Source organism: Schistocerca nitens, chromosome 1 (assembly GCF_023898315.1).
Source record: "Schistocerca nitens isolate TAMUIC-IGC-003100 chromosome 1, iqSchNite1.1, whole genome shotgun sequence".
In the NCBI taxonomy this organism is placed as follows: Eukaryota; Metazoa; Arthropoda; class Insecta; order Orthoptera; family Acrididae; genus Schistocerca; species Schistocerca nitens.
In genome coordinates this window covers 368,991,969-369,019,607 of record NC_064614.1, presented here as the reverse complement: position 1 = coordinate 369,019,607, position 27,639 = coordinate 368,991,969, and the positions used below count along the sequence as shown (strand labels likewise).

The 27,639-nt window shown below is 42.4% G+C and overlaps 1 protein-coding gene across 1 annotated transcript in view; it reads right to left on the bottom strand.

Moving 5' to 3' along the window:
- LOC126235750 (uncharacterized) overlaps positions 1 to 27,639 on the bottom strand; it is a 42,017-nt gene that overhangs the window by 8,966 nt on the left and 5,412 nt on the right. Inside the window, exon 2 of the mRNA XM_049944546.1 lies at positions 3,474 to 3,623. Coding sequence (XP_049800503.1) covers positions 3,474 to 3,623 — 150 coding nt within the window. The remainder of the gene's footprint in view (positions 1 to 3,473; positions 3,624 to 27,639) is intronic.

The following is a 27,639-nucleotide window of genomic DNA, read 5'->3' as shown; positions in this document are numbered from 1 at the left end:
AACTGAAACTATGTGCACTTAACTCGGGCTTCGTGTGAACGCACTAAAACATTTTCGGTGTCTCTGCATTGCAGCAGTCCAACATCAAAAGCCACAATAGTGTATTACCCATATGTTTTCCACGATTCGTTCCATTCAGTTGTGTTGTCTATTGTTGTCGTGCAACAATGCCACACCGTCAAAATGCAATCCCAGTCTTTTCTTCCGAATATCTTCGTCCAAGCATCCCATCGTGGCATAGTAACTGCCGTCAGCGACCGTCTACCTAAGGACGAGGAAATTAACTAGCAGCACACGCTGCCCATGTAACAGACAGTGACGATAACTTTCATCGCAGATAGTACTGTTTTGCAATTCTTGTGGGGAAGCGGGAGATGAGAGGTGTTCCCTTGACACTGGTGCCTTCTTCATACCTGTTGTCACGTGTTGCACCCATGTTTCGTCACCAGTGGTGATATATAGTGAAGGAACACCCTCCATCTGATACCGCAGTAAGTGCTCGAAAGGAAACCTCATCGCTTGGTTTTCTTCTCATCTGAGAGTTGCGGCATACCAAAAGAGAACACGTTTTCCTAAAGACAGAAGGGTGGAAGAGTATAATTTAACATCCGGTCGACATCGAGATCACTATAGAGAGAGTGTGCCGGTCATGTGGCCGAGCGGCTCTAGGCGCTTCAGTCTGGAACCGCGCGACCGCTACGGTCGAAGGTTCGAAACCTGCCTCGGGCATGGACGTGTGTGATGTCCTTACGTTAGTTAGGTTTAAGTAGTTCTAAGTTCTAGGGGACTGATGACCTCAGATGTTGAGTCCCATAGTGCTCAGAGCCATTTGAGCCATAGAGAGAGTGTGGCGGTACCAAACGAGAACACATTTTCCGGAAGCAGGAATGAAGGAAGATTAGGGTGCAGCATCCGGTCGACATCGAGGTTAATGAGACGGAGCACAGACTCGGATTGATTCAAGGATGGAGAAGGAATTAGGCCTTGCCATTTCATGGGAACCATCCCGATATTTGCCTGAAGCGATTTGGGAAAATCACGGGAAACCTAGATCAAGATGGCCGGACGCGGGTTGAAACCACTCGTCCTCCCAAATGCGAGTCCAGTGTAGCACAGCGCCGCCTCGCTCGGTAACACATCTTCTACTAGCCCATCGTGTTGTGCACGATACATTGTTGCAACGGTAAATGTTGAGTTCGTGTGCAGTCTGTCACACAGAAATGCAAAGATCGTCTTGAATAAACCCGTCTGCGAGGCACGGATCGTCGTCCGACGTGCAGGTGCTTAGCCGCCCTGATCTTTCATCCTATCGCATATCTTTCCTGCCTTTATCAGTATACCAGCACCAAACCCATACCTATTTTCGTGACACTACACTCGCTTCGTAAAGATCCGCAGGTTAGCAATGTGTTCCAACCAGTAACTTTCCTCTAAACTCGGTACCCCGTTGAACTTCACACTTCAGTTGGCGGTCACGGTATCCACTATCTATATCTTCAAATTGAATTTGTTAGCACACTGGCACCGATACTTCCATCTACTGGCGGCGTTTGAAAGTTTTGATCATTTTAACCACGTAGAAATGACATTTAATTTGCAGGTGGTATTTATACACCCATGAGAGCTCTTATAATCGCACTTTGCTTTGCTAGTAGTTTAAGGAATATGTACACTGGACTTGGAAACTAGGAAAAGGAGAGCCTTTTACTGGTTAAAGAAAGGCACTCAGATGGAAGTACGAAGGGTGCTTGGAACTGAGGCCAATTCGAGAAAGGTAATGAAAGACTGCGTATTGCAACTGTGGCAAAATGAACGGGACAGTTCAAGCACAGGCAGGAGAACGTATGAATTTCTCCCTAATATCAAGGATAGATTAAAAACGAGGTTTCTTAACCCTTGTAGTGGACTGACTAGCAATGGCTGAGCATGTGAGGACTGTGGTAGGGAAGACGAATGGTAAACTTCGGTTTATTGGGAGAAGTTTAGGCAAGAGTTCCTCACCTGTAAAGGAGACATCATATAGGACGCTGGTGCGACGTATTCTTGGGTCGTGCTCGACTGACACCCGTATCATGTCGGGTTGAAGAAAGACATCGAAGCAGTTCAGAAGCGGGGTACTACATTTATTACCGGTAGGTTCGAACAACACGTAGGTGTTGCGGAGATGCTTTGGGAACTAAAATGGGAATCCCTGGAGGGAAGGTGACGTTCTTTTCGAGAAACGCTATTGAGAAAATTTAAAGAACCGGCATTTGAAGTTGACTGCCAAATGATTCTACTACGGCCAACATATATTGCGCGTAAGGACAACGAAGATAAGACACGAGAAATTAGGACTCATACGGAGGCATACAGTCATTTTTCCCTCGCTCTATTTGCGAGTGGAAGCGGGCAGAAATTGACAAGTGGTGGTTACGGTGGCTCGCGGAGTACCTGTGTAGACGTAGATATGTTACGTTTCTATACGAAATCAAAGGATAGATGAATGACAGCTGCAGCTGCGGCAGTGCGGGCACACCAGAACACACATTGTGGGACGGCGCGTATTATGAAGATGCGGCGGCTAATGGACGTCAGGTATAAGGATATTGGATTCCAAAGCAACACTAAGGAGCGAGTCGACCTGGCGATACTACAGCCGCAGTATCCAGGAAGTCCAAGGAAGACGAGACATTCAACCTTAAGTCATCATGCAGTTGGAGAGAATACGTTCTGCAGATGGAGAGAAGATAACTGAGGCCGGCCACCACCGAATGAAACAATTTTCTAAAAATCTACGTTGTGTTAGTTCAAGTGATCATGGCAGTGTGGAGTTTAAGACGTAACAGTGATGGGTGGAACTGTTTTCTACAGTGGAAACGCTGTTGACGAGCTGTCCGACGATGGAATCCAGCACAAAATGGCTGTTGACCGGTGTAGTATGGGGGCGGATCCAGCAGTGCAAACAACCATCTACAAGTTAAGTGAACCAAAATAAATGAACAAAATGAGAACAGATTCTGTATGGCTTCTATTAGTACCAGTAGTTGGATAACGGGTTAAGGCTCTGAGCACTATGGGACTCAACTGCTGAGGTCATTAGTCCCCTAGAACTTAGAACTAGTTAAACCTAACTAACCTAAGGACATCACAAACATCCATGCCCGAGGCAGGATTCGAACCTGCGACCGTAGCGGTCTTGCGGTTCCAGGCTGCAGCGCCTTTAACCGCACGGCCACTTCGGCCGGCTACGGGTTAAGGGTCTTATTGTAGTTCTGCGGCAGTAGAAGTAGCTGTAGTATTTAAAAAAAGAATTAAGTATCAGAGACAAATAAAATTTATTGCTATCCAAGGAAACGTAATTTGTATGGCATGTTTTAGCTTATAAGAGAATAGGTTGTAATTGTGAAGAGTAAATAAATAATACAGCCTCTTGTGAGGTCAACCTCGTGGTGCTTTGAGCACACCTCCGCAGTTCAACAACGCCCACTCACCATGAACTTTTCGTCGACATCCACGGGCGTGTACACATAGCCCGAGAAGAGATGTTGGCCGTCCGCTCCCTCGTGCTGCTCCACGGACGCCTCCATTATGGTGTCCCCCCCGCACCATGTCAGCTGCTCCGGGATTGCCATCTTCATGCCCTGCAAAATCATTGTAAACGCCATTATAGGTTTTGGTGGCAACTAACTAATTCTCAACAATAAGTAATTCCAGTGCTTTTTTCTGAAAAAAAAAGTTTGGGGGTACTCCGACATTGGATATAATGCAGCGAAAATTACTTATAATTGAAGCTTGGGATACCACCCGTCTGCTTTTAGTCATTACGTCATCAACATGTCGAACTACAAAAAAAATTGTATTGGACTCTTCAGTTGACTTTACGCAAAGAAACCATTTCCTCTTTTCTGGAACCACATGAAGATGACACAGATACTGTACCCCAAGGCTCTGTAACGTTCATGCTTTGTTTATTTCTTTCTACGTCTAAACTTCCTACTTCTTTGGAAATTCTGCAGCCAAGTTTTTTGTTTGAAACGATCAACCAGTCATTTTTCTCACAAAATGCGATTTCGTGTTCCAGAGTTCAACATTCTGGACGATCATTTAATTTTCTATCATGCACACTTTCGTTCACTGCATTTTCACACGTAAGTTCAGTGCTCAGGTTTACCGTTTCACTTTAGTCATCCACTGTTGAACTTCCTAGCTTTTCACTCGCACACGAATTATTGACTTTTTTTGGTTTTTTTAAATGCAGGAGAATAAGTAAAATAGTTCGTTAGTTTTCTGCTAATCTCTCACCTCCAACTTAACTTACAAGTTGCAACGAAAGACAGGACACACTGAAAACTTCGCACATCCGACAATAACGGAACAGCAAACGCAAACGAATAAAGAGCAACAAAACAAAGATGGCAATGAATCGCGAAGGATCATGGTAGCGGGACCGTAGAGACATCTATCGGCGTTTTAGAGTACGCATATCCGTTTAGCACTACCATCGCCCACTATTAGCGGGCGAGGGCACTAAATGCTTGTCGAACTGGCTGCCAGCGATTCAGTTGTCGAGAACGGTTGCCGCAGCTTATAAATGCTTGAAACAGTCAATGAGATCGCGTTTCCCACCAAAAACTGCACTGGTATCGTTCGTATTGCAATTAGCAACACTAAAAAATAAAGTAAAAAATTTACGTCCGTGAAATAAATCTTTGGCACTCTTCCAAGTTCCCAACATCGTAAAAAAATTACTTTGTCGACGGAAAAGTTTAGGGGTACGCATCCCCCAGCGTTCCCCTAGAAAAACAGCTCAAAAAAAAATGGCTCTGAGCACTATGGGACTCAACTGCTGTGGTCATAAGTCCCCTAGAACTTAGAACTACTTAAACCTAACTAACCTAAGGACAGCACACAACACCCAGCCATCACGAGGCAGAGAAAATCCCTGACCCCGCCGGGAATCGAACCCGGGAACCCGGGCGTGGGAAGCGAGAACGCTACCGCACGACCACGAGATGCGGGCTAGAAAAACAGCACTGAGTAACTCTCCTCCTCGTCTTCCTGTTTACTCCAATAAACTGGGAATTGTCAAAACAACGAAAGGAATTATTGTGACGTCAGTCGCTAAAATAAACTGTTAGTTTCTTCCTAGAGCTGACTGTGCACATTAGGCATGAAAACTGTGCACATTAGGCAGTGCTTAGGGCCAACTACGCCTGGTTTAATCAATATTTTTTTTCAACAGCAACAATATATTTATGAAATAAAACAATTTACATACAGGCCAATGTCAGTTGAGTAGTCCATGCTTGGGCTTGGAAACCTAGCCCTACAGGAGACAAAGAGTTACAGATTCTTGGCTGAGGTAGAGGCCAGTTTTATGACTTGAGAAAATCACATAGATAAGATTTATTCGGAAAAAAGCTGTAACTCATTTCTTATGAGGATAATATTTAGTACTGTAGATGAAGACACTTTATTAAAAAAGTACTGCAGTCCCCTATATTCACACTTAGTTTACTGCAGTTTGTTTCTTACTTCCTTCATTGCTTCACCACATTTCTTTTTCCTGTCTTCAGATAAATTTGCCCCAATTGTCTTTTCATAGAGGATCTTTCCACTTTTAAAACATTTTCCCTAAAAATCTTTCTTTCCAATATCTCTTCTTCTCTTCCGATGTTCCCTTCTTAGTCGTTCATAGCCTGTCGAATCACGGTGGTTGTTAATTTCTTTTCCCTAAAATATGCGAAGAGCTGCTTGGTAAGTCTGCTGTCAGCCATTCTATAGATAGTCCAAATAATAGTACTCTCTTCTTCCTTGTTTAGTATTTGTTTTCTATGTTCCGAAAAATTTCGTTGTTACTTGTTAATTGCCAAAATGCTGCATTTTTCTGGGGACCTAATTTTTCCGTAAGAATTATTTCCTTCCCAATATTTTTACACTGAAGCGCCAAAGAAACTGGTATAGGCATGCGTATTCAAATACAGAGATATGTAAACAGGCAGAATACGCCTATATACTGCATGATCAATCAATATGTTTTATAAAGTTGCTGACCAACTTCGTAGCAGTAACTCGTTTGTCGCTGTAACACACTCCTTACTATGCGGATGAATTCTTCAAAAAATCAGTAGCGTAAAAATGCACTCATAACTGGTAGGTGCAAATGCTCGAAAACAGTATTGAGAAATAATATTCAAAGCCAATGTAATGTAAGGAAAATAGACGTCGTACAGACAGACGTGTTCCTCTTTCACTTCAGCTCTGGTTTTTGTGAGTGGCACATGGTACCATAACGAATATGTGCCTGCTTGTTTTCTGAGGGGATTCAGGGCATACATCATGATCGAATGATCCTCTTCTAAGAGACCCAGAGTTCGGACAACCGTTAAAGAAAACCCAATCGCAAAACATTTGGAAGGATCATGGTTCTGCCATTTATCGTTGCCAAGGCATAATAAAGCATGTTACGCAGTGATGGGTCTAAATTAACGGATCAGACGAAATGATTTTCAGTCGTAGTGGCAGATTAACTTTGAATTCCAAAACTGCTGCCAGTACAGCAGGTTTGTGTAATCGATTTCAACGTTAAAATTATAGGCATATAAACGAATATAACTCCTGATTTTTTTTAAGTAGGATAGAGTAGTACATTCTACCATTACCGAATAATCGATTAAAACTTCAGTCTTCCACATCAAGTATACATTCAGCTAAAAGCGTAACAGGAATATATTGTAATTTAGGAGTCATAACCAGAAAAGATATCACGATCAATACCATATGATCTAGCATGACCCAAAATGATCTTAGGGATATATATACGAGAACCTTAATAAGTAATGGTCTAGGTCTCCTTGATAAATAATGTCTCTTTTACGTATCAGGAAGGCCTAATTTATTCTCCATCACAACCAACGAGATTCTCCGGAGCAGATACGTAGTTGTTCTTGGCATTCTCAGATTACTCTCACTAGAATTTTCCATACTGATTTGCTTACGACAAACAGAATCATCTCGATGTGCAACATCAGTACTGTCAAAGTCCCGTTTGGCATTTTGTGTAACCCTTTATCAGTTCATTTTGGGTGGGTGGATGGGGGCGGCGGGTGGAAGCGCATCAGCTCAGTCATATTTACATTAATTCTCTGGATGGTGGTGAGCTGATCTCATTTCACTCTGTCTTAGTAACTTTATACAGGATGATTTTTTCCACTGTGTGCAAACTGCAGAGATTTATCGATGAGTAGATATAGAACAAAGAAGGTCAATGAACTTATGTCCGGAAGTGCCTGGTTTCTATGCTAGTGACCATTTATTCAATCACATTTTGTTACAGAGACTGCGGTCTAATACGCTCTGTACCATGCAGTCACAGTTACAGTACGCATGGTTTCCTCCTAGAGGGTGGTACTGTTCATTATACGTCATGCCCTAACGTCCTTTCCTGCCATAGTAATTAGTAATGTTGTGTCCGATTCGCTTCTCTTGTTGACTCAATTTGTAGTGGATGTAAGCTAGCGTTGTACACAATGGTTCCAAATTCGAATCGAGAGCTTGCCGACATAATGTTTACTTACGGAAAAGCAAATGGTAACAGACGGCGGGCATCAAGGTTGTATCAGGAGATCTATCCCCGCCGACAACTACTACAGCATTCACTGTTTGCAACAGTGTTTCGCCGTTTGGAGGAAAATTTGACTAACACTGTGGAATGAGACCGCCGTGTCAGTACAAGGCAGTCGTAGCTCCAGTAGGGGCAAGCTAGATGACCATGTGGATCATTTACTTCACCACACAACCACGATTCAGGGATTTGTGTCATCCATCCTTTTCAAATATGAGGCCACCTTCATGCGAAGTGGTGTCTTTAACTTTCATAACAGTCATCTGTGAGATAGTATGCAGAACCCCCACGGTGTGGTGACAGCGAATCACCAGCGTCGTTGCAGCCGGAACGTGTGGTCCGGGATAATTATCGACCGTATTTTGGGACCAGTCTTCCTTCCACGTCGCTTAACAGGCCGGAACTTACGGCGTTTCTTGCGTGTGACTGCTGGAAGAAGTGACATTGATGATTCGAATCGTTATCTGGCTGCTACATGATGGTGCTCCAGACCAGTCCGCCGTTAACATCCTGACGCAACTCAATAGTGTCTTCTCTTGTCGATGGATCGAGGTCCAGTTGCATAGCCTGCTCGTTCACTGGATCTCAATCCGTGCGATTTCTGGGTAAGGGGTTATCTCAAAGTATTGTGTATGCAGATCCCACTCCAGATGTGGAGACACTGGAGCAGCGTATTGATGCTGCCTTGGACACTGTTCGGATGCAGCCTGGCCGATGTGAACGTGTGAGACAGAACACGCAACGGTGAGTACACGCATGTGTTGAGGCACATGGAAACTATTTTCAACAAATACTGTAACTGCGGCTGCTCAGTATAAGGCGTATTAGACCGCAGTCTCTGTGACAAAGTATAACTGAATAAATGATCTCTAGCAGGGAAACCATGCGTTTCCGGACATAAGATCATTAGACCTTTTCTGTTCCGTATCTTCTCATCGATCAATCCCTAGAGTTTGTACACGATGGAAGAAATAACCCTGAGCCGGCCGCTGTGGACAAGCGGTTCTAGGAGCTTCAGTCAGGAACCGCGCAGCTACTAGGGTCTCAGGTTCGAATCCTGCCTCGGGCATGGATGTGAGTGATGTCCTTGGTTTAGTTAAGTTTAACTAGTTCTATGTCTAGGGGACTGATGACCTCAGATGTTAAGTCTCATAGTGCTTAGAGCCATTTGAACCATTTGAAATCACCCTGTCTGTATGTCTGTCACTTCGCTATTATCGTGTAGGTCAAATCCTGGAATGCATATTTCAATGGTAAATAATTAAAACTATGGGGATACAGTTCTGTAAAAGATTATTCAACTGATTGTGAGGAATACATGTGACCCTTTACACCTCATCCATATTTACCGTGACTACCAGGAATGTTGTGTTTTAGATCTCACATCGACCTCAGTATTTACCATCTCCCTCTCACATGTGTCATCTTTTGTATGCACTTGTTAAACATGGGAAGACGATTATTCGTACCGATGACAGGAATCAACATCTGGGTAAAGAGGGAAGCACTTCCAGTCATATAGCGTCGCTACCCTTTCAAACACCCATTATATGCGTGCTCCAGACATTGCGTCCTTTGGACATCTGTACAATCACCAGTTAGGTACCTCCTTTGCATTATCAGAATTACACTTACTTGTCATTTTTTTCTCCATTATTCTTAACAAACCAGTAAAAATCACCGGCAAAGTTGACGCTTTTGGAAACCATAAATAACAACCATGCCTCCAAGTCTTGATTCAAGAGGATTTGCCAGACCGCCAGATGTAACATTGACGAACGGACGATCATCCTACCACTTTCATACTGAGAGAGAGAGAGAAAAAAATATGTTTCTACAGCATGTTAATTTACTTTAGAGGAGTGTCCAGCTTTGTCTGGAAAAAGCAGTGTTATTTATAAAGAATAATTTTTCAAATATTTCTATAACTGGGGGACTGAGACGGGAGAAGCTCACTGGATAGCAGGCAGAGCTGTCGTCGATCCTAGACGGTTCAGTATTGATGGACATGACGTACCATACCCAGTAGCGATGACATGTGGACCCTTGGGTGGAGCACGAGTTTGACGTCCCTGATGATTCGGTTACGACGGTGGGATGACCCGCCACACGGATCTACTGTTGTGGTCCTTACAGTTTGTAGATATCAGTCCTAATTCGGCGTTATCTTTATTCGACCGTACTGTAGAGAACAATATCCGGGATTGAGAGAAATACGTTCTCATGCTTTAATATTGCACAACTGAGTAATACTTACGTCGTCTTTGTTGGAGTCATGTTAACCTCCATTTAGTAGATAATTAAAACAGTATGCAGACAGAACATAATTAACAAGCTTCCAGCGGTCTAGCGTCTCAAGACGTTTTAAGGCAATTTTCGAGTATTCCTACCACCTCCAGTAGACAAACTTACGCTGTTCTGCATGTTGTCTGTTAGTTGACACCGTATGGATGTAATTGGCACAAAGTGCAGTGGCGCACACTGTAAATGCAGTTTGGTATATTTAAAAAATAATTAAAACGTCTTCCACAGGATCAAACACACTATCCGTTCTGTAGTTACAAATTGTAGCCTCCAGCTTGATTATGCAGTCACCTTTAGCCAAGGAGTACATCAAAGCTCCTTATAGTCACATGTCTGTACACCTTATAAAATTTACAAGGTGGTTTGTTCATGCCTGGGCTTGTGATTTGACATATAAATTTATTATATATCTACATTCCACAATAGGATGCCATCCAGTTTACACATTCTATTCAAACTGACTTATCATTGTCGAAATTCCTGTCAGTCTCCTTCCACGTAGAAATCGTGGTATGATGCCACGTAATCGGTGTATGTGGCGTCACCACTACCCCAATATCTACTCGTTACAGCTCTACTCGACCGATTACCCCATCTGTGTAATGATCATGTTTTTTTTTTCTAAGCTCATCAGTGACGCCATGTCTATGACTTCCTGCGCATAAGTAGCAAAAAAGTACGTATATTTTTTTCCAGGGGGTCTACTGTGAGATGATGAAAGTCAATTAAGATGCATATTGCCCAGTGATTCTAATAGATCACTCATACTCGTAGCTTTCTACGAAAGCGTCCAAGAGTTCTCCCCCAGACACTTTGATCCAGTGCTTACGTCACATCTCGACTGTACTCTGTAAGTGCAGATATCCTATGTGACCATACAGTATACAGATTTCCTACCGAGGTTTTTGACACTTATAACATTTTTCAACATTTGCCCATTTTATGCATAAGAAAATGTACAAGTACAAAAATACTCTTATTACTTACACGACCAGATGTAGTTTGCTATTTTCTCATGCCATCCAACTTTGATACATAGTCCCAACTCAGTCAGTGTCTATTCTTAATCCTTCAAATGGTAACACTAACGCTGAATCGCTTTAGGTAGTGAGTTGATGTTATTCTGCTGCAAACACACAGTTACACTATTTCGCGGGTAGATTTCAGCTTTCCACACACACACACGCACGCATCCCCCGCCCCCGACGTTGGAGAGGTCAATTCGAGGTTCTAGGTCAATTATAAAAAGATCATCTGATCATTATGTATCCTCCTAATATTTTTTAAAACGCACGCAGATACATATTCCTTATGATAACATGTGCCACGCAGAAAAACTCGTGCTAAAGAAAGAGAGGAACGTGTCTATCTGTGCAAGGTCTATTTTCCCTTAATCTACGTTGGCTGTGAATCTTGGTTCTCACAAGGGAACCTCCCCATCGCACCCCCCCTCAGATTTAGTTATAAGTTGGCACAGTGGATAGGCCTTGAAAAACTGAACACAGATCAATCGAGAAAACAGGAAGAAGTTGTGTGGAACCGTAAAACATTAGTAAAATATACAAACTGAGTAGTCAATGCGCAAGATTGACAACATCAAGGCAAATATAAGCCAAGGAGCGCCGTGGTCCCGCGGTTACTGTGAGTAGCTACTGAACGAGAGGTCCTTGGTTCAAGTCTTCCCTCATCTGAAAATTTTACTTTCTTTATTTGCGCAAAGTTATGATCTGTCCGTTCGTTCATTGACGTCTCTGTTCACAGCAATAAGTTTAGTGTCTGTGTTTTGCGACCGCACCGCAAAACCGTGCGATTAGTAGACGAAATGACGTGCTTCTCCAATGGGAACCGAAAACATTTGATCGAAAGGTCATAGGTCAACCGATTCCTCCACGGGAAAACACGTCTGATATATTCTATACGACACTGGTGACGGCATGTGCGTCACATGACAGGAATATGTTGTCGACCCACCTAGCTTTTACACTTGGTGAATGGGTAAAAAGATTCTTCTACTTTGCACGATTTAGGTTTTCTTGTGGATGTGATAATCACTCCCAAAAAAGTGATGAAAACATAAGAGTTTGTCACATAAACTGAAGATAAAAAATTAAACTTTTCACTCGAGGGAAGACTTGAACCTAGGACTTCTCGTTCATTAGCTGCTCTCGCTAACCACGGGACCACGGCGCTCCTTGACTCCAAGTGTCCTTGATGTTGCCTATCATCGCATGGACTACTCAGTTTGTATATTTTACTAATTTTTTTCATAGTTCCACACAACTTCTTCCTGTTTTCTCGATTGATCTGTGTTCAGTTTTTCAAGGCCTATCCACTGTGCCAACTTATAACTAAATCTGAGGGGGGTGCGATGGGGAGGTTCCCTTGTCAGTAGTGTTTTCGAGCGTGATGATTGATTCCATCAGTAATGATGCCAGCATTTGGCTATTGAATTTTTGGAGACGTCGTCAGCTTCATAAGGATTGTGTTAGAGCGGCAAAAGAGTCGCTGCTACAAAGTTGGTCAGCAACTTATAAAATTTCCTGGTGGACCATAGCTCTTTTTTCATCTTCGTTGGAAACAGTGTATGCGTCTGTCTTTTGATACGATGATCGTAATGTAGCACTACATACCTTGTCAGAACGCTTTTTTGTTAATGAGTCGCATCACGTTGGAAAAAAATGACTCAAGTTACTGCATTTTTGTCTCAGGACGTTTTTCTCCCGGTACAATCGAAGCACTCCGTCTTCAGGCCACGAGTGGCCTACAGGGACCATCCGACTGCCGTGTCGTCCTCAGTGGAGGATGTGGATAGGAGGGGCGTGGGATCAGCACACCGCTCTCCGGGTCGTAATGATGGTATTCTTGACCGAAGCCGCTAAAAATATCGGTGTCCAGATAGACTATGCAACCATTCTTCTCATAAGTATTAGTGTATTACTTGATTCGTGATTTGTCAAAGACAGCGATATGTGAGAGGCGGAATGGTGATAGACTCTTAATGTCCAACATCTCTTGATATTATAGTAACGATTACAAGAATGGAGTGTTTTTGCTACTAAGTACTGCTTGTTTTGTTAATAAGATATATGCAGCAGCTCACAGATGTGTAATATAAATTAATTTCGGACTATTTTACTCTTACAGTCTCTGCTGTCTGCATCGCTTTCGACAGGCGATACGCTGGTGGCTTTATCACGCTGGCGTCTGAAGGTTATCGGCGGCGGGTGGGCGATCCTGGGCTAGAGCTTCTCAACTGCCACACTGCAACCGAGCCTGCACTAGTTATCGGACGAAAGCTGCTGGGAAAAAAGTCGGAACCATAACCCCTCGGTGATTCTCTGCATCCCTCAGTTTCCGTATGATTTTTCCTGCCATTGCTTGGGGCCCTCAACTGGCGGGCACATATACAGCGATGTGTAGCACAGCCGAAGTGTTGTCATTATTCATAGATCTGTCTGCAGGCTCACAGTGACCCAGAGACACTCCTTTTCTCGTCATAAACACAGTGCTGATTGCACTGTTGTCAGGTACGTTGTCCCGGTTTTTTTTTTTTTTTCAGAGGTCATGTGCTTGCATTGTTCGCATTTTTTGATCTTGTTGGTAATTGGTCTTGCGAGGTCATGCTTGTCGCTATATATGGTGCTCGATCTCTAAGGTCACATTTTACACCATCGTGATCTCTGGGAGTCTATGACTTTATATGCAGGAAGGGTTTATTTTTGCTGCACTGCGTCCATTTCTCAGTCTTGTTTGCGTGTGGCGATGTCATATTTAAATATTTCCGCATCTATTTAGTGCCTTACAGTACCGTGAAACAGCCAGAGATACATGTGTGGCAGATCTAGCCTACAGCCGAGGTACTACGTTTGTATTTAGTCACTAATTTTTTTTCCCGGTGCACTAAGTATGGAACACTCGTGGGGGGGGGGGGAACACGTCTATTGCACCAGTCCTGCTCTGGTTTGAGTGATAGTCATTATTACTGAGTAGATAAATTTTCGTAGCAAATACAGCAGTCGAAATTACATACCGTACTCGTGGTTAGCATATGGGGCCTATATTTACCTCGCATACACTTGCAGGGCTTGTTTCGTTACGAGTCTTCCACTTGGGAGACCACCTAACTGAAAATGGGGTGCCCGCATCTCGTGGTCGTGCGGTAGCGTTCTCGCTTCCCACGCCCGGGTTCGATTCCCGGCGGGGTCAGGGATTTTCTCTGCCTCGTGATGGCTGGGTGTTGTGTGATGTCCTTAGGTTAGTTAGGTTTAAGTAGTTCTAAGTTCTAGGGGACTGATGACCATAGATGTTAAGTCCCATAGTGCTCAGAGCCATTTTTTTGAAAATGGGGTCACAAGCGCTAATTTGAAAAGCATAATGGTTGGAGGGATGGGGAGGAGAGTATGTTTCTAGTTGGTCAAGAAAGAAAGGTAAGTGGGGAAAAATGTGCTTGGCGTCTAAACTGTTAGCAGCGCTTATCCTCGAAAGAGTCCACTGATTTCCTCTGATGAGGTTTCTACGAGTTGAGACTGTTTTGTCTAGAGGTTCCATAGAGAAATTATAGTGTACGTGGAGGGGGAGTACTTGGCGCTTAAATGTTAGCAATGTTTTATCTGAAAAAGGGTCGACAACTACGACAGGTTTTTGCTGTGGTGGGACGCCCACTCCTTGGACGATTGAGCACCATTTGTGACAGCTATGATTGCACATACATTGTGCAAAATTCTCTTCCACTCCGAGGGAGATCATCTGGCGTACTTATAGGCAGACATGTGGATCTCTCTCGTTCGCGACCTGATGACCACGATCATACGAGGAGTTTCATACCTTATCGGTATGATCCGATGAATAGAGTTGAGGAGTTCCTCGTAATATAGGTGTGTATCCGTTTTTGATAGTTTCACCTGCGACTTGGGATCTACTTGTCGTTATTATCGCCAGCAGGAGATCTCTCGACCGTCAATGTTAGGCACCAACTGCAACTTTCTCGGTAATTGTTGGGCGCTGTGTTCGCAAGCATTGGCATTCGCGACTACGCCCCATCCTCCGAGTCTGAGGGTGGTGGTCTACACCCCAGCAGGTGACGTGAATTTCATTTGAGTTGTAGCAGATATTGGTTGGTTGTCCTCAGAGGTGCGGTACAAACACAGATCTTTGTTTGGAGGCATCACAATTTTACTATTAAGTCACATAATCTAGTATTTTAATGTGCTATTTCTTAGACAGTGTCTTTGGATTATAGAAATATCTATGACTTCACTATTTCTACCAACGTGTACGTTTTCTAGCACTATGACTTCACACACTGGTAATGGAGCTGTGACTTAGCAATGATACATAAATCGGTACCGTGCTGAGAGCATCATGACGTGGGCGCGACTCAACGCGACGTGACGCATCGCGAACACTGTGAAGCGACGTTACGAAGCCACTTCGTGACACGATGCGACGCGATATTGACTCATAACTCTCGTAATAGAGTACAATACACAAAATTGTGGAAAATACGGAACACAGAGTGCTTACATATCTGCTTGGGGGAGGCCTCTGCTGGTGATTCGAAATATTACACAAACAGTCCTCGAGTGACGCTGTTTGTTATTAACAAACAGACTCAGCCTATTCCAATGACCCCCAGCTCCAGAATATCCCAGTTTCAAAAGAATGAGTTGGGGAGTTGTGCCTCAGTATCAGTGGTATCTAAGTCTCCATTTCAGTTGCCTGAGAGCGTCATGACGTCGACCCGACGTCGGGAACAGCCTTATTTTATTGGACAAAACACGTAAAATTGTGGAAAACCCTAAGGAAAACACGTAAAACTTAGAGTGCTTACATATCTGTGTATGTGAAGTCTCTGCTGGTTCCATGTGATACTGGTATTAACAAATAGACAAAGACTGACATAACTTGTTATAGACAATACGACACAACCTCTCCCTATGCTCAAGAGTGCTTCCTGTTATAAAATAGCAAACTTGTGGAAAATACGTAAAACTCGGAAAAAATGCAAGAAATGAAAAAAGTAAGCATACTTACATATCTTTCTGGATGTGACCTCTACTGATGACATTTAATACTGGTATTAACAAATAGAACTCAAGTGACGTGACTTAACGGGATATTGTTATTAACAAGTGGACACATACCTTCCCTATGCTGTTCTATCCTGAGTAACCCCTCTCACACAAGTGTTCCAGTTACAAAGATGCTGTGGAGTGGGTGCACGATCGTCATTAATCCAGTGGCGCGAGGATAGCCTCCCGTCACCTTTAAGTCACATATGGGTGACCTTGATCAGTTCCCGTTAGTTCCCTGGGGGAGAGGGAGTAGGTGAAGCTAAGAGCCCAAGTGCCTGGCCCCACACCGGATGCGTAACATGACACTGGGTGCGTCAAGATCGTTATCTTAACTTGAACCTGCCCTGTATTCCTACTGATGTCTACCAGAACTTCCTGCGTCCTGGTTATGAAGGTCCACTCGCTATTTATCAGCCTGTCAGATCAAACTGTATCGATTCCTACCCGTTACTAAATAATTAATTAACTAGTGTGATATAACGATTGTTCCTACAGTGACTCATTACTGCTTCAGCCACGCTAAAAGCAAAAGTTGTTCCGCCAGAATTGTTGCATGCGGAGGGCTACATTGACCAAATCGTAACGAGAAGCTCCCTGACTCACCATTAAGACGTTTGCTTACCTCGTGTCCTGTGAAGTTTCCTCGACGTCCCAAACGGTCTTCTCCTCCACCGGTCGTGGCTCCACGCAAGCTTACAATAGCCTATGTCTAGTGGAATGGCAAGTGGGAAATTTCACCATCACTTTAATGAAAGTCCCGCAATAATGTCATTTCACCATGTTTTCAATAGAAAAAAAACAAGGAAAAATCAGTCTTTAGAGCCAGCCTATCGAAAATACTTAAATGCAAGTTTGTGGACTCTAGTCGTCACATACCGAGTACCATTTCTTCGTACATTTATCTCCACACTAATAATGACAGTTCGAAGTAGCAGACTCGCGAATACGCATATAAACTTTTTCCCAGACACTGTTAACTCATCAAGCCCGCATCTCGTGGTCGTGCGGTAGCGTTCTCGCATCCCACGCCCGGGTTCCCGGGTTCGATTCCCGGCGGGGTCAGGGATTTTCTCTGCCTCGTGATGGCTTGGTGTTGTGTGCTGTCCTTAGGTTAGTTAGGTTTAAGTAGTTCTAAGTTCTAGGGGACTTATGACCACAGTAGTTGAGTCCCATAGTGCTCAGAGCCATGTTAACTCATCAGTCCACGGCCCAAATGTTGTGCCTCTCCAGAAACTAATCCGACACTGTCTAGTAAACTAGAAGTCACTTGGTATGAGGGGCAACCACAGCTATAATAATATATTTGAACTAATGAATACCGCAACAACTGAGTCAAAATTATTTATTGATCATGACTTTCTCGCAAAGCAACAACGTTTTCATACTCTAGTTCGCGAATGCGCTACTGAATTTCCTCCCTATGAGGGTGCCCGCTTATTCAGCATATGTTTATCTAATGTCCCGTCCGCTGATCGTGGAAAGACGTAACGGCATATGTCCGGGTTACATCCCGATTTTGTTCCTCTGATTATTTTATTGATGATGGCTGCGTACTTTATGACGCGAGTTTTTTGCAGGAAGATATGGGACTCTGTTATTTACCTGCACGGAAATTTTAAGGATATTATGTATTGAAAGGCCAGAGGTTTGTCTTCTGAAGGTGTGACTATAATGTCTCATAAATAGTCGTTATTAATAAATCATTTTGACGCAGCTGTTACGCTTTTCGTCAGTTGAAATGTCCAGTAAACTTTTCCCGAGGCTGACTAATACTTAATTTGAACAAAGTTAAGTATTGACTCGCAGTGAGTTACGTTGCCAGCCTGAATATTAGTCGAATATTGACTGTTTGAACCGATTTAAGGTTCGTTGTGAACTGCATGAGACATTAGCTTCAGTGTTTCGAGTCTAACTGTTTCTAGTTATTCGGTTTAGTCGGCCAATGACTGAGAGTCTTAAATAAAACGTTAATTAAAATGTGAGTTTGATTTTGTAGTTACTGAAATCATGCCAGTGTGGACAATGTCGACAATCTAGTTGGAGGCGAATACACGTATACACATTTATGTGAATCACCGCATTCTCAGTACATTCCAGTACGATAAAGCTCATACTCGCATCTCCATTGTCACGCTCCATGGCCATCTGTCGCTTTATGGGATGGGGATTGCTACAGATCCTAACTCGTTGCTGGTGGCATGAACCTTAATTTACAACAAGACAACATCAATTTTCTCGACAACACTGCGGGAGGCACGTAAAATAGTCAACAGTAATAACGTAGCCGCTCTCGGTAACAGACAGTTATGGGACAGGCAGAAATTACTTGAAGTGAAAGGGCAAATGACAGTATTGGAAACGACAAGTGTGTTGATTGATGTAAGGATGAATGAAATACGACAACCAACATCCTTCATTTAAATGCACGTGTACTGTACAGAATATGATATCTGATTTGTCATATTAACAGACATTTAGGCTTGGCAAGAGAAGCTAACTGTACAAATTGAAAGCTAACTGTCGTCTTCATTTATTTAATCACTCAAACCTAAAATCTGAAAAACTCGTAACTGGTTATAGCCAATCACACAATGTAACAAAACTTAACCAAGATTACGTTTATGTAATTTTTTATTGTTTATTTGCCGTGCTAATGAACGACTTGAAACTTTTTTCTCTAATTTCAATATTTTAGATGTAATTCCAAAACATTCACTTCCACTGATGCTAGACTAATGTAATTGTTCTCTTCGACAAACAAAAAATATATGATACGCAACAGACATTCCAAAAGAGTATGTTTTGTTTGGTGAGAATTTAAATAATAAAAAAAAAACAGCGTTCCCTTGTATATGGTACTATCTCCATTCCATGTACTAAGTCCAAATACAGTCCCACATTATAGATGTATCCCACCTTCCTTGAAATGTGTTGGCGAAAATTTTCACCATGCTCACACATATCTCCCACACTCTTCTAAAGAAACCAATATGTGAAAGCAAATAGTGCATTCTAATTCACATTCTGCATCCAAGGGCACTGTAGCTTTGAAGTAAAGCATCTATAACTTCTACGTAATTCTCATTTCTTTTCTTGCCTAGAAACCCAAGCACCAGCGTTCCGAATGACTCCCATCCATTACGTTCTTCTAGAGTCATTGCTTCCTCCAAATCTTTTGATTGTAACATGAGCCGGCTTTGAGGCAAGGTAAACATTCCACCATTCAGTTTTGTATGAGATATCTGGAGTAACACTTGTCTTACAGTTCCGCTGCTTTTGCTCTTTGTGCAGTTGTAATCTTGTAAACAAATGTACCAATTTCCTGACATATTTTGCACATTTCCACATACTAATATCTTACGGAATAATCATTTAGAAAGAAAGTGCTGATTGCACAAAAGGAAGCAGTAACAATAATATGTGGTGTTTACAGATGGACGCCATGTCCTCGTCAAGGAGCTAGGTATTTTTACTGCACAGTCACAATACATATATTCGCTAATGAAATTCGTGAAACATAATCCATCACAAATGGAGAAGAACAGCAACTCAGAAATAAATCAATCTACAGCAACAAAAGTTTTGGTCTTTTGCCCAATAACATAAAATATCTGACAGGTAGCAAAAAATGTTCAAATGTCTGTGAAATCTTGAGAGACTTAACTGCTAAGGTCATCAGTCCCCAAGCTTACACATAACTTAACCTAAATTATCCTAAGGACAAACACACACACCCATGCCCGAGGGAGGACTCGAGCCTTCGCCGGGACCAGCCGCACAGTCCATGACTGCAGCGCCTGAGACCGATCGGTTAATCCCGCGCGGTGACAGGTAGCGAAGCATGTTTTAAATCCAGTTTAAAATCAGTTCTCCTGGGTAACTCCTTATCATCCACTGACAAATTAAAGTGTTCACTAATGTTAACAGTAATCATGTACACATATCATTTCGATAATAGAGTTGTTCAAATGATCTACGGAACATGTAACTAACTAGCAGAGAGGGTAACGAAATATCTTCCCTGGGTAAAAGAGGATTTCTAAGTAAGATGCTTGTGCCTGGAATTAGCTCCTCTCCCACAGGCCATGTTTTCCTAATATGGTGTTGGTCTTTTGCCCTGCTGTCCCGAAGACAGGGAAAACATGAGTACCTCTTAAAGTCCTAAAAGGAATCCAGTCATCCTAAAGTCTTCACATAGTAATCTACAAGACAGTGGAATAATTTTCTACTTGAGTCTTACCTATTGGTAACCTGTGGTATTGTCAAAGAAAATGGAGATAACTCTAATAACCGACGTGACAGCAGGTGATATGTACTGACTATTTATCTAAGTAAATGACTAGACGATTTTCCATCCGAACTATTTTAAAAACCAGGCTCTCCTAAATATTTAAAAAATAATTGTTATTTGAGCAAAGATATTGTCATTTTAGTGTTCTGCATGTCAGTTTTAATCAGCAAGTGTCGCTAAATTGATATGAACAATTTCTTGTAACACAGTGTTATGCGGCAAGCCGAAGTGAAGGCACATCTGACTATAATTTATGTGACAACGACAGTTAACCTTCACAAGCGCGACGGAAAACAGACTCTTGAGTCTCAGAAGAAAATGATTAGTTAGTACAACAAGAGGGATAAGTGGAACTAATAGGATGCTAAGATTATGAACTGTTAGTTTAACGTTTTAGATACAAAACACTAATCTCTGTACACAAAAACAGCTTTTCTCTGCGCATTCGAAGAGGGCTGAACCGTAGCGTGAGCTGGCTTGTGTTACCACATTCACCATCAGTCCACTGTACGAGTACTTATCTAAAAATATTGGAAAATCGTATAACACTACTTGTGGCGCCGGGAAATGTGCAAGGTATTTTTGAGTGCTGGCACAATTAAACAGGGCATGGAATCATAGCGTGCACTGTTCACACACCGTGATCTTAGATAATAACGTGGGTGCGGGATCACAGTAAAATTCGGAAAGACAGGCACATGAGCATCAGATTTGTTAATAACTTGCTCTACTACCCATGTCATTATGATTGGCCCTTGATTTTGAGCTCATATTCTGGTCAAATTGCATTACAAATATCGATATGTTATGCCGTGCCAGATTTGTGGAAACGTCTACTTTTATTTAGTTTATGAATATTATATCTTAGTTGACATGGAGGCGACGGACACGCTAGTATTTAAGAGAAACCGTGCTTTTTCAAGTTTTTTTCGGCGAGTGTCAGCTTTAAAGACACATAAAAATCAGACCGTAATTAGGAGATAAATTTCCTCTGCACAGTTTAAAGGTACAACCACGTTCTATTTACAGGATGATTTTCGTTATTTTCTGATTACTGGTTTCTCCGCTATAATGTCAAATGCAAGACGCTACGATTGAGCTTACCGATGCCGCTTCTGTGACGGAAAAGGCACTGGTGTTAAGTTTGAACTTTTGTTGAGTACATCATACGTCTTTACTAATGAATACTCCTCGTGTTTGTTGATTAAGATTTCGTAAAGCAATTATGTTAGTAGTTGCAATTCATGCGAGGCTGTGGTGGGCGCCGGCCGGAGTGGCCGAGCGGATCTAGGCGCTTCAGTCTGGAAGCGCGTAACCGCTACGGTCGCAGGTTCGAATCCTGCCTCGGGCATGGATGTGTGCGATGTACTTAGGTTAGTTAGGTTTAAGTAGTTCTAAGTTGTAGGGCACTGATGACCTCAGAAGTTAAGTCCTATAGTGCTCAGAACCATTTGAACCATCTGTGGTGGGCATGGTTGTCACACCATCGCGCCGCCACCGTTCTAATGCGCCATAAGCGCCTATTCATCAGCGAAGAACGGCAGCTTCCAGTACAGTATTGCCGCGTTCAGTTTTTGTTGCAAGTAGATGGACGACATAATATGGGAAATTGCAAATAAATGCTCGATATGCAAGCAGCTGACAGTAAATGAACATTTATGTAACACATTTCAACAGGAAATTGAAAAGTCGATTATGTCGAATAAATTTTGCAGTAAAGAGTGATAACTGAAATAAAATCCACCCTAATCGCTTTCGCTAGTGGCTGAGGTCTTGTTGACGCTGTTGCACGCGTGTGCTTGAACAGTTCTATTGCTGTGTCAAGACAGTGGGCTCTTTGTGCTTAACTGTTTTCAAGTTTGTGTACATGACTCTCTGAATTCCTCCAGACACTTTGGAGGGGGGGGGGGGGGGGGCACTTTCCAGAGCGGAGCAACACAACTGTAAACTATCACTTATTTGAAAATTCTTGTTCTCCTTTGCTACCTTGTTCTTGACAAATGCCCAAATTAGTTCAAAGGCTTTCAATTAGCAGTGCGCTACAGACAGCCACTGAACTTTAATTTCCTTGTCCACTGATCGAAACATAGTTTCCAAAAGGTATTCCCGCGCCCTGAAGTGCTGTCGTGCGTGTTCCAGTAGGCTCATATGATGTGTCATTAGATCGAAGTTCTACATTATTGCTTTCCATCCATTTAATAATAGAATCCTTCCTCTATTTCGTATATGGATTTCATGATAATGGATTTATCATCGTGTGATATGGAGCCTGATCCAAAACAATCGCAGATCTGTTTAGTAATTTTTCGAGAACGCTCCTAAATCAGTCTTCATAGTGTCTGGCATTCACTTCAGAATGATACTCTGCACCTCCTTTCTGCCCAATAAAACATAAGAAAGCATTTTGCACGAACCCATCTTCGTTCCCAATGTGGCTTAGTATAATCCTTTTTTCAGAACCTTACGCTGTTTGAATTCCTCTTTTCCAGCTATTCCACTCTTGAACACTTCCTCTGTGATAATCGTATACATTTTCTGATGAATAAGGCATCTTTTGTTCCTGCTAACCAAACTTTCTGGAATGATTTGCACCACACCAACTATCAGCGTAATAAATAGTCCAGCCAGTGTTGCGCAAGTGTATTCCCCGCAAGAACGCGGCTCTTTTTCTTGCTATTTTGTTATTTACCGTCAGCACAGGTTTTCTGTTGAACTTTTTGTATCTGAAGCCCAATTTTCGAATAGCACGTGAAAGGGTTGTTTCACTCATATCAGGAAAATCTTCCACTTCAGTCTTCAACTTTTCCAACAAGGCTGCCACTGTTGGAAACTGCTTTTCCACATAGAAGTGGATTTTCTTCTTGTGACTCCCTATGTAAATTCGTTTAGCACAAACTTCTTTCGCCTGCCAGAACTCTTTTTTTGGTGATACATGACGTAAAATTTCTCTATATTCTCTCTAAATTCGCTTCACTGCACTTCCACTAATATCGAGACATTCAGAAATTCTCTTTACTGGCTGTGATACGGAACTGCTTGCGCCCTGTTCTTTTTCTGACTCAAAGTAAGCACGCGCACTGATCACCATACACTTTTCACAACTTCGTAAATGTTACATGATTTCACACAAATACAAGGCAACTTTTTATGTTACGAGCACTGTCTCACATGAATACACAACAACGCGTGGGAGAACAATTGTTTACTATCTGGCAGGAAGCCTCGATGTAAACACTGTAACAACAGAGCTTGCATTTACACTTTTAGTATTGTTAATATGTATCTCCATTAAGCGAATCGCGGCAATCTATGCCCACCATTCTTAGCACTAAACGACTGATTGGAAACCAATGACATTTTGCCTGAAAATTGAGTATGGTTGCATCATTAAACTGTGTAAAGGAAATTTATCTACTAATTGCGGTCTGACTTCTATGACTCCTCAATCTTGAAACTCGAGAAAAAATGGTCGAAAAAGCACGCTTTCTCTTTAATACTACCGCGTATGCCGTCCCATTTTCAACTAAAATGTAGTATTCATACACCAAGTAAAAGCAGGTATTTCGACAACTCCGACATGGTGTAACACATTGATGTTCGTCATGGGATGTCACCAGAATATGAGCTCAAAGTCAGGAGCAATCATTATGAAATGGGTAATAGTAGAAACTACTTCTTTTATAGAATAACCACATGTACAGGGATGCTCTTTGATCAACATCGAAATTCCAGCTTAGGACAAAAGAAATAGATCACTTCGCGCGATATATAAAATAGTTCTGACTACCACGTGGCTGAGCGGAACTAAGATAAGAACGAGAGCAACTTACTGCGCCTCACACCACGCCGAGTTCAAAGCGAATTCTTGTGGAAAGCATCGATTGGCGACCGCAAGTCAAAGAGACTTCCATAGGACATGTCACACGTCCGTCTAGACGAGAGAGCCACACCATCGATACCTTCATGACTATATGCGTGGCTATTTGACAAGACAGAATACCGCCATTTTCATGTATCAGTGAAACAAGTCAAGGCAAGACGCAGAGATGTTTCAAAAGTTACCTAAAATTCTTCTGTTGTTATTTCTGTAAAATTATTGAGACCCACCCAGAAATTTACGCATATTTGAAAGGCAATATGAGTCACCAAATAAGAACTGCTTGATTCGCTGTAAATAACGGTTTGGATGATCTGAATGAAATCCTATGGAATCGCCAGCCACATACTAGGGTTATTAAGTAAGGCAAACAAATTTCAATGAAATGAGGGCAAAGATTTTCAGTGCTCGACATTGTAAGTGCGATTTTTGCTGAAGGGATAATTTCAAGGATTCTGTCCCTGTAGCGTAAGGGGATAGAACCACGGCCACATATGGTGGTAACTTGGGCAGAGAAGTGGAGTGCTCCGAAAAGAAAAGGTGTAAGTGGAGATCCCTCATCTGAGCTCCTCGCAGTTCAGTGCTACTGTACATCAGCATATACTGACTCCAAGGATCAGAGACTGGGCTGAAACTGAGTCCAAGATGTAGAATTATCTGCACACTTTTTAATGTCCCTAACAGAACGTAATAATACTAGATAGAATATGATACAGAATTATTATTACAACGTCATACACATACATAACGGAGCCTAGTTTATTTAATTACATTAACAACACAGGTTTAGCTTATATCTTGATTATAACTTGGATGTAATATAATAACATACTAACAATTTAGGTCAAGACATCTAGTTAACTAACGTTCTGACGTAAATTAGCACGAGAGTATCCTCATCTTGGTATGCAGAATTCATACGCCATCAACTAAATATTGCGGTAAGATGACCTGGTACATTACCAGACAGCAACTCAGTGGTCAACGTGTAAGGGGTCCGCGATCCCTTACCGAACGAATAACACTTGTTTGCTCCACACAGGTCGATGGCAGACAAAACTGACTGTCAAGCGCCGCTAGAGCTAGAGAGCGAAGCGTCAGTCGAGTTCGTGTTTGGAGTCCGTCGAGTCCAGGCGAAACTGTGAGCTACGCGTCGTGTCGTGTCGGCTGAGTTGAGTCCCCGCCGCCGTGGGTTGATCCTCAGTAAAAACATTACCGATTCGTAATATATTATACTCCTGACAAGTGTTTTACAAAGGTCTGCCGTATATTCGTGTTCACGTTAGCCGCGCCTGCCATATCTTGTATTGCAGTGAGGATTGTGTGTGGTGAACATTATTAGAGCGTGTCACGTAATACTAAAAGTCTGATCTTTAATGAGATCAACTGCAACTAGACGTGTGAGACGAATGTAGTGTTTGCCTCATATTGTGTCTAACAGAATATGTAAGTCAAACAATTTAAAACATCTTAGTAATGGTTACTGCAAAACTCTTTATGATTGTGTGAACACTGGTGAGCAGCCGCACTCTGATTAGAAACGACTCCTGAAGCAGCAAAGTCCGATTAGCATTCATTAGGCCACAGTCTCATCAAAATTACAGTTAGGCTGCTGTTTCGGTTAACAACAATCGACTCCATATTAATCGGGAGCATTTCAAATGTCAGCAAATAAGTAGGTAAATAAACAAGCGTGATTACTGCAGCAGTTGCAAAGAAAATTTGAGCAAGCAGTGTCAGACACTTCACTATCGACAACCAGCTGAATTTGTAACTGTAGCGCCGGCCGCTGGTGGCCGAGCGGTTCTGGCGCTACAGTCTGGAACCGCGCGACCGCTACGGTCGCAGGTTCGAATCCTGCCTCGGGCATGGATGTGTGTGTTGTCCTTAGGTTACTTAGGTTTAAGTAGTTCTAAGTTCTAGGGGACTTATGACCTCAGCAGTTGAGTCCCATAGTGCTCAGAGCCAGAGCCATTTTTTTGTAACTGTAGCAGCTTCTGAAGAACACGAGAAAAAGACGCTTTTCGTTTAAACGGATCGGTCACATCGATTTCATATAACTTCGTCTCGATAGTAAGTAATTCCAGTGTTCCATTGCCACTAGCTGCCTGTATGCGACAGTAGCAATCATCCAGAAGGGAACGAGTCATTGTTCACACCTGTATTTTGTGTAGCTGCGTCTTTTCTGTGTCCTAATTCTATAATTAAGCCCACAATTAGGGTTGTGTTTTATTTGAATGTGTATTTCTCTCTGGTTTCGGGACTCTGTAGCCTGCTGTAACAGTTTTGCCAACATGAAGTGATGTAGACAGAGAGGTTAGCTGTATGAGCAGGACAGATTGGCTTGTCATGGGGCTACCGTTAGATCGTTGAGGGGAGCTTCGTTCCTCTGTGGATGGTTACCCCCAGCAGGACAGATGGCCAACAACGTCCTCTGGGTCCAACACTCTGACGGCGGTGTTGAGTAAGGGCAGTCGTGTCTTGCCCACGCTCTGTTACTGTTTGGCTTCAGGTATTCGAACGTGTCATAAGTGAGCAACGGTCGTGTTCCATAATTTTCCTCCGGTTTTGGATATTACTAGGAAATTTGGTAGTTGTTTCGAGTGTAATTTTCATGTGCACAAATGACTACGACTTCTGTGGGAAATACTCTGTGCACCAACTTAACTGATACAACATTTATTTAATGAACGAACGAATGTGCAGTTGTTTTTCCTTTCTGTATGTCTACATGTGTTACCACATGCATTTTACAAACCTTTCTAGTATAATGAACATTCATGCATTCCTAGAAGGTTGTAGTTTCACTGTACCGATGTGCAGTTGCTTTATCATGGGTAAGGACCATTTTTAGTTTGTATAGGTTTATATGTTTTGTGTTCACCAAGATCTTCTTTTCATCTGTTCAGTAAAAAATTTGAGAAACCAATATCTTCTATGTTAAAACCTCTGCCAAATCCTTATTTAAATTCATGGATTTTAAGATTTTGTATCCATTGTCTAATTTAAGTGTTGATTTCTTATATCTGGTTAGAATGGCAGTCACAAAAGGTAAAATACGCATAATAAAATAAACCCCCGCTGCGAACAATGCAGGTGATAACTTTTATATCGCCGACCCTGCCAAGATACCTTCCACATAGGTCATCCTGCCAGATAACTTTGATTGGGTTATTAAAATTCTTAATTTGAGGGATGGTCTGCTGGACAGATAAAAAAAACTGACTAATCTGAAGTTCATGGAGACCCTGCACTAGCACTGGAGACCAGTTACTCGCACTTTTCGGCTACCGAGGTTCAGCGTGGTCATAGGAGGACTGAATATAAAAATATTCAAAGTGCGAGCAGGACTCGCACTCTGATGGTACAAACTTAATTAGGTGCATATACAGTTTATTCCATCTCGGGAATCGAGAATCTCGACGGTTTTTCTCTGTTACGGATATCGATACTTGCAAGACATCGATCCCAGGAATTACAAGACTTT